Genomic DNA, 8,534 nt, shown 5'->3' with positions numbered 1-8,534 from the left:
TGGATCACCCTTATATTATGGTCTGGCCACCCTTAGAAAGGCCATAACACTAAAATGAAAATTAAAACTAGACTTATAACTGGCTGGTGTCCTTACCAGTGACCTTGGGTCTGAACTGTGGGCTCCTCTTTCCAGGTGTTCGTACTGCCTGAGTGGGACCAAGATGTGCTGTCTTGCCTCTTTTGGGTTTTCTGCATGTTTCTGGCTCAACATGCAAGTATCCACTTCTTGACGTTCGCTGTTGGTTGCAGCCACTTGAGGTTTTTGGGCTCATTTGGGTTCTCAACACTGGGTGACTTTGATGGGAGTGAAAGCATCCTCACAACATAAATCACCACACTACCTGCTTTTGTTTCAGAAATTTTCTGTATCCTTGTTAACATGTTTGGGTACTGGGTTTACCTGTAATGCATTTTGTGCTCCAAAAGCTGTTATTTTGTGCAGCTGTGCTCCAAAAGCTGTTAGCATGACCTTTTTTATCATTAGATTGTGCCACACCAGCATCTGAGAGAAAAGCTTTGAGTTTGATTTTGTGTTTGTGTTTTGCAGGCACTCAGGAGAATAAGTCATGATGTTTCTTGTGTTTGTCATGTTAGTATCTCAGTGCTTGTCAATCACCAGTCAACAGTGTCACCACTGTGAACAACATCCTTCGACTGTTCGAGCCAAAACCTTGGAGAAGTCCCTGCAGCCGCTTCAAAACTCATCACTGAGCTCGATCTCTCTTTTAACACGCTGGAGACAACAATGAAAGATGACTTTCTTTCATATGCTGCTTTGAGGGCTTTGTTCGTGAATAACAACAGAATCAAAACCATCCATGAAGAGACATTTCACCCGCTGATTAATTTGGAGAAACGGGACTTCCACAAACCAGTTGGAGACTTTGTCCTCTGGATGGTTTCAGAACCTGATTTCTCTCCACTAGTTCAATCTTTTGGGAAACAAATATACAACACTGGGTCCGGGAAACCTTTTCCTGCCACTGAGGAGCTTGAAGACCCTCCATTTTTGAGGAGCTTTCCTTCAGTCTGTCAGTGAAAGGGATTTTGTTGAACCTTGAAACTGCCGTGACCCTGTCCAAAGACCAGCTGGCCACCTGGCCGGGTCAGTCATGGATATTCACAAATACCCCATAGTACTGGTGGAAAAGACATATCGAGGGAAAATCCATGTTCAGACCATGTTCAGTGTGTCGTGACACTTGCACGATGGAAGAACACACCCACTTGTTGGTGCCAGAAGAGCCACTGAGAAATTATTGTTTTAGCTGGCTCATTACAAGTCGATGGCTGCTCACCTGGAGTAGGATAAAACTCTGGAGCGAATAATTGCCCGATTTTACTGGACAGGAAACTGTTTTAGACTTAGAGCTTTTTATTGTCATTGTGCAGTTTCTTGCACAGTGAAATTGGGTAAGTGGAGAGCATAGAGCCGCTGTATCTGTGCGCACCACCATCTTGCATTTTTTGCATGTTTGGCTGGTGTCACTTTTGGACTTTGCTACCTGTAGCTAAACATTTGCAGCTAAATCATTTATTTAAAAGCAGAAGCTGCAACTGATCGAGGGAATATTTGTCTGAAAACTTAAACTGAACTCCAAGGGTACCATTGCTCCAGCTCACCATCTTTACCTGAGTGAATCAGTTTGTTGAACAATCTAAATGATTCAGAAACTTCTGTGACATCAACTTAACTAAGGCTCATTACAAGATTCACAAAACACTGCTGAATACTTTTAATATTTTTTTATTAGTTATTTTTGTTTTTGTTGTTATTTTGATTTTAATAAAACAAAATAAAATAAAGAATTAAATCATTTCTTTGGTTTTTAAATTTAATTTATTTTACAAATAAATTAATAATAATATTAATAATAATAACAACAAATTAGTGCTGTCAGTGTTAACGTCATTTTACCTAATGACGTTAACGCTGACAGCACTAATTTGTTGTTCCCAGAGAGCAAGCCAAACACTGGTCCAGAAAAGGACGATCTCTAGTAGATTTTGTTTTAACCTCCTAGGACCTGGTGTCCACATATGTAGACATAACATTTTGGGTTGTCTAGACCAAAATACAAAATTTTGCTCTTCAAAAACCTGATATCCACTTATGAGGGAGGACATGACACTGCCACTGTTCAATCGAAATTTAAAATGAATGTCCTCATATGTGGATCTCATTCTTTTGAGAAACAAAAAAAAGATAGTCTGAATCTGATGTCTTGGTTTTTACCTTCATCGGGTCCCAATCAACCTAAATGGCACAGAGGAATTAAAAATGCATGCCATGAAAGTTCAGGTCTTAGGAGGTTAAAAATGTCCCTGCTGATGAGACCAGTGAATGTGGGGCGACGGTGGCAAGAAAAAACTCCCTCCTGGAGGAAGAAATCTTGGGAGGACCAGGCTCTCTGGCAGGACCCTCCCTCCTGAGGGCAATACTTACCTATACTTGTCCTCCAGTGTGCGATGGTGGGCTGGGACGACTGCTTTTCCTTCTCAGCATGATGATGACCTTAACTTCCTTCCTTCCTTCCATTTCCTGTTTCAGAACTGAGAATGAAGACAAAACTGGTTAACAAGGTAACAGGACATTTAAAAATTCTCTCACTTCAGGATGAGATGCTGTGTCTTCTTACGTTTCTCTTGTAAAACAGGATGTAGGCCGACTGCTGCTGTTCCTCACAAACTGCAGATCCAGTTGTGTGGAGCACCTGTGCGTCATTATAGGTGAGCCAGCGATCTGATGTAGAGTGCTGACTCTCCTCAGGATGGACAGAACTACAGATGTAGTGTCCTGAAATCACATTAAGACAAATGAATCCAACTTCTGGAAGTCAACTGATTCAAGCAAACAGTGATTTTGACTTAGTGCTTCTTAGAACATCAAAAGCTTTTGTGTGTGAGTCCTTCACTGAAAAGTAGCAAGTTTCATTTTCTGTTTGTCACAAGTCTGTTGTTTTACCTGACTCTGTGCCTCCATAATGACTGATGATGCTGCAAAGACTATAACAGCCACCACCCTGAGAAGGAACAAATCCAAAGAGTGTTAGTTTCATAAAGTCTCACATCAGTGCCATAATTAAGCTGATTTGCTGAGGCTACGTCCACACTAATGCGTTTTCGTTTGAAAACGCATCGTTTTCTCTCCGCTTTGACCTCCCGTCCACACCGAGACGGCGTTTTCCTCAAGGAAAAACACAGCATCTTGAAAACGCTCTCGAAAACGCATACATTTCAAAACGGAGTTGTCCCATCGCAGTGTGGACACTCGAAAACGCAGACTTTCTAAAACGATGACGCATTTTGGTCATGTGATGCAGTCATGTGAGCAATTAAACAAAGATAAGCCGAGTGCATTAGACAGCAGTTGTTTTGATTGCTCTCAACTTTGACAGCCCTAAAAAAGATTAATATCAGTTTGTACATGCTCCGGATAGCTTTTCTTCAAATTCTGTAATTCTCACTCACTTTTGCGCATGCGCAGGACTGGAACGTAAGCGTTTTCGGCCGTTTCAATGCAGACGCACAACTATTTGAAAATGACTGAAAACGCCAGTGTGGACACGGAGTTTTCAAATCTATCCGGGCTAGTGTGGACGTAGCCTGAGACGTTCTGCAGTCTGTTTTTACCTGATTGGATGGCACCACCAAGTCCCTCTGCAGCCTGACGGGGTCATCCACCTTCTTAATCTTGTAGGTTTGTGTAAAGCCAAACCTCTTCAGATGCAAGATCAGAACTCTGGCAGAAAAGAAAAAAAACACAAACAAGGTAGAAAATAAGAAGAATGAGTGTCAAACACAAACAGAAGATGGGAGAAAACGACTGCTCAAGTATTGTCTCGAAGAACTCTGATATTTGATGCGCCACAGTTTGGAAACCTGGTCAGTCGATCAATTCTGATGTGACCTTACTCACCTTGGCAGTGTATCAAAAGACGACTTCAGTTCTGAGGCCGTCCCTCCACAATCACAGCGAAATTCTATTTCTTGTTCCTGAACAACAGCACAGAGAAAACAGGCTTTATGGTAGAAAGAAATCTCAACATATGCACACACACATGCACACAAACACTAACAAAAAAGGTGTGTTAAGATCGCTGATACGACAACTCTATTGGAATTTGTGATCTTACCTTCAAGTATGTCTCTAACATGTTTATAATAGACCCCTCTGGAACAAGGTCTAGAGACAAGCTGGTGAATTCCTCTTGCTGTGATGATTGGTGACCGCAGCTACACATTTCAGGAGTAACGTAGTTAAAGTAAAGATCAGGTACGTGGAAAAGAGGTATATGAAAATATTGCAACCAGCTCTGCGTTTCTGAAAGACAGGCTTACCTCTTGCATGTCCTCATGTTTTCCATTTTAAAAATGTGATGGTCTTCTACTGGGCAGCTATAACTTTGGCCCAGGAGAGCTGCGTTCCTCTCCAGGTGAGGTGTGAGCCTTTTGACCTCATCGAGGAACAATGTTAGGAATTCATGAGCGTCCTGAAAGAAAAGCAGAGAGATTTAAAACAGTACATCAAAATCAGAAGGTAAAGCAAAAAACGAAATGTCCAAATAGCTGACGCACTTTCTGTGCACTGCCGGTGTATTCAGGAGCTTGACTGCTGAATGCCTTCTTAAAAGCTCTTAGGTGGTGATCTTTAAGGCCATAATCTGTTGACTCGTGACAGTCCCTGACATCAATAAGCCTTCTGTAGAAAGGAAGGGTAAACAGACATTTCTGCTGTTAGATCTCTTTGTTCTTCAGGTTTTTGAAGAAAGTAGAAGGTTGACGTAGCGCACCTTAAGAGCTGAGCTTCTGGATCTGTGCTCCACAAAACCCCCTGACGCCTGATGTCTCTTATGAACTCCTCAATGTTGAGGAGGCTCTGCAGGCAGGAGTTCATGTAGCAGGTGTTTCCGATGTTTGGAAACCTGACACACACGCGCAACGTTTACAGTATCAGTGTAAAATAATTCATTTTCTCCACTTTGACAAAGTGAGTCTTTGTGCACCACGTGTACTCACCCGAAGCAGTCTATAGTCCCAGTTTGACTTTCTATTTTTTTCCCACCGCATGCTACACTGCTCCAAAAAGGTAAAAACACAAACACAAAATTAGGAAAGATGTCAAGATTCTGAGCAGTGTATGCGCATGTATGCATGAGCTTTGAAGTTGAAACATTTTGGAGGACGTCCAAAAGTAGTAAAAAAGATGTAAATACACAAGGTGGAAGAAAAATGCCAATAAAAGGGAAATAAAACAGCTCCAACTAAACCACTGCTATAAATATCTCCAGCAGCATTAAAGAGCGGCGCATTTCTTTACCTCTGATGAGACGTAGAAGGAATTTCCTTCTCTGCCACGTTTTGTTTGTGTAATTTCTGTTTAGAAACAAGAAAACCAACATCAGTAATGGCATAAAACAAACATACCAAGGGAGTCTCTCCATGAAAAGTGTCCAGTTAGAAAATTTGGTATTATTTCATATTATTTATCACTTTAGTGAGCTGTCAGCTCATGAAGCAGATATATAGGAATATCTTTAAATAAATTAAAAACAATTTATTCATGCTTTAAATTGAGTTTTAAAGTTTGTCCTATGAAATACAAAATCCTTCATTTGGTTCTGATCAAAATTCAGTTTTTACAGAAATCATCCATCAAGCTTCATTAAAAGATTCAAAAATGCTTATTTACCATAAAAAATATTTAGAGAAACATCCTGCAAGTCTCTTCAAACTTACCTTTCTGTGAAAAAAAAAACGTTTAAACATCTTTGAACTTAATTTGAGGACATGGATGTGCTAAATTGCTCTTAATTCTTCGCATTTAACTGTGGTGAGTAAATGCTTGATGACAGTGACTCTTTCCATAAAACATACCTTCCAGAATTTAAAAAGAAACCAGCGACACTTTTTTTGTGTCTTCACAGTGTTGCTCTCTGCCTCTGCATCGCTGTCAGTTTGCTGCAGAGGACGAACAAACATAAGTTTATTAAAAAAGTAAAGTCACTTTAAATTAACAAGTGCAATTTAAAGAGAATGTGCATTTCATATGTTTCGTGTAAAAGCAAACCGAGGAACAGCAGAGGTGTCTCCATTTTCTCTTCTTCTTTTGACCATTTTCAGCAACACAAGCATCCGGGATGCTGATGAGGACAAAAGTGTAAATGTTATTTTTCAAAGTGGAAATTTTTAACAAGGAGTACATGCTGGAGATTGCAGATAAAAATTAATAACTGTAATGGAACAAAATCATGTATTTTGTACATTTACACTCTACATTTTCAAACGCTAATCTCTGAATCAATAGAAATTATAGACAAGACTAGAAGTAGTAAAAAAGATGTAAATACAAAACACCAATAAAAGGGAAATAAAACAGCTCCAACTAAACCACTGCTATAAATATCTCCAGCAGCATTAAAGAGCGGCGCATTTCTTTACCTCTGATGAGACGTAGAAGGAATTTCCTTCTCTGCCACGTTTTGTTTGTGTGATTTCTGTTTAGAAACAAGAAAAGCAACATCAGTAATGGCATAAAACAAAGTATATGGTAAGAAAATACAATATCCTTCATTTGGATTCAAAATTCAGTTTTTACAGAAATCATCCAAGAAGCTTCCTTAAAAGTTTCAAAAATGCTTATTTACCATAAGAAAACATTCAGAGAAATGTGCTGCGAGTCTCTTCAAACTTACCTTTCTGTGAAAAAGAAGTTTAAACATCTTTGGACTTGATGTGATCGCAGCCAAAATCTCCTCAGCTTTGCAAAAGTTCAACTGAAAACAAGCAGTCAAAGGTTGTATATTTATAAACTTTCAGCATAGAACGTTCATACCCTGAACAGCAAACATCAGCATTATGATGTATGGGGCTCATTTGCATATTTTGGAATGTATGCTCATTTGAACTGTATGGTGCTCGTCTCCAAGCAACTGCTACAAAAACAGGTCAAGTCAAGTGGCTTTTATTGTCATTTTAACCACGTGCAGAGGTACTGTACAGAGTGAAATGAGACCGCGTTCCTCCGAGACCCTGGTGCTATATATGACATATACGGACAAACCCAGGACTACATAAAGTGCAGTGTGCATAAATTGCAAAAATAAACAAGACAAAACAGTGCAAAACTAGACAGAACAGGACGATACAGACACAAGACAATGGAAATGTGCAAAATGCTGAGTATTGTGCAAAAGTAACTTGGTGTCTGTATGTATGTGTATGAGTGTGAGATACTGCAGATAAGTGCTTGGTAGTGACATGTGTGAAGGTGTGCGTGTGCCAGTGCAGTCACTGAGTGTTCAGGGGTCTGACGGCTTGTGGGAAGAAACTTTTCCGTAGTTTGGTAGCGAGGGCCCGGATGTTCTGGGACCTCTTTCCAGAAGGCAGCAGGGTGAAGAGTGTGTTTGAAGGCTGTGTGGGGTCCTCCAGCAAGCGGGTGTTATAAGGAGGGGAGAGGGACTCCAATGATCTTCTCAGCTGCTCTCACAATCCGTTGTAGGGTACTGCGATCTAATACGCTGCAGTTACCATACCAGACAGTGATGCAGCTACTTAGGATGCTCTTGTTAGTCCCACTGTAAAAGGTGGTGAGAATGGATGGTGGGAGATGGGCTTTCCTCAGCTTCTGCTTGAAGTAGAGACGCTGCTGGGCCTTCTTGGTTATGGAGCTGGTGTTGAGGGAGCAGGAGAGGTTCTCCGCCAGGTGGACACCAAGAAATCTGGTGCTCTTGACGACCTCCACAGGGGATCCATTCATGTTAAGTGGGCAGTGATCCCACTGTGCTCTCCTGAAGTCAACAATCTCTTTTGTTTTGTCCACGTTCACAGACAGGTTGTTGACTCTACACCTCTACAGATGGCCCGCAGTGCAACCCTTCAGCTTCCTACTAGATTCACCTATATACAAATTTAAAGACCTAGGAGACTTACTTCTCGTCACAGAGTTGTAGCATTCACAAGATTTTCAGAAAACTTGAACTCAAGGTCAAGGTCACTGATATTCAAACTGACCCCAGAACTTTAGTAGATGCACCAATGGTATCAATTCAAAATCCTACGCTTCTCGTTCTCGAATTATTGTCTTGACCAAGCTGAGTATACAATTATGAAACAATCATTTTCCATTTTTATTTCACTATCTGTAACTAAGACAAATAAACAGTATTTGGGACACAAGTCACTATTAAAGTGCTTCGTGAGACTCCACATCTGATAACAGTATAACACACTGCTTATTTATGTAAAATTGTCATCAATAAATGTGTTCAAAACAGAAGCTACACTGGCTTTAAAAGTTTTTGTTAACTCTGACTACCTGTCTGCTCTTACCTGTTTCTTTTGCTCTCTGCTGTCTTCATCCTCCATCCAACTCTACATTGTATTGTTAGGGATGACATGATGAAACTGAAGGGTGTCTGGGCACCGAAAAAAGAAAAGAAGAGAGATTGGATTAGGCTGCAGCTGGCGTGCCATTCTCTCACTTCAGGATGAGATGCTGTGTCTTCTTACGTTAATCCTGTAAAACAGGAT

At 40.6% G+C, this 8,534-nt stretch overlaps 1 protein-coding gene across 1 annotated transcript; it reads right to left on the bottom strand.

Moving 5' to 3' along the window:
- Nucleotides 1-1,932: 1,932 nt before the first annotated feature.
- On the bottom strand, nt 1,933-4,467 carry LOC146683504 (ubiquitin hydrolase B-like). The gene is made up of 7 exons (XM_085445741.1): nt 4,344-4,467; nt 4,139-4,238; nt 3,922-3,998; nt 3,636-3,744; nt 2,968-3,025; nt 2,642-2,799; nt 1,933-2,555 (listed from the first exon to the last, which is right to left on the bottom strand). The coding sequence occupies exons 1-7, from the start codon at nt 4,367-4,369 to the stop codon at nt 2,550-2,552; spliced, it is 534 nt and encodes a 177-aa protein (XP_085301867.1). The 5' UTR covers nt 4,370-4,467; the 3' UTR covers nt 1,933-2,549.
- Nucleotides 4,468-8,534: the final 4,067 nt, after the last annotated feature.

This window comes from Copadichromis virginalis, linkage group LG22 (genome assembly GCF_057382275.1).
Source record: "Copadichromis virginalis isolate Kocher_CV1m ecotype Utaka linkage group LG22, C_Virginalis_male_GT1.1, whole genome shotgun sequence".
Taxonomy (NCBI): domain Eukaryota; kingdom Metazoa; phylum Chordata; class Actinopteri; order Cichliformes; family Cichlidae; genus Copadichromis; species Copadichromis virginalis.
Note: the sequence above shows the minus strand (reverse complement) of the source record. Positions and strands in the feature narration are given on the sequence as shown.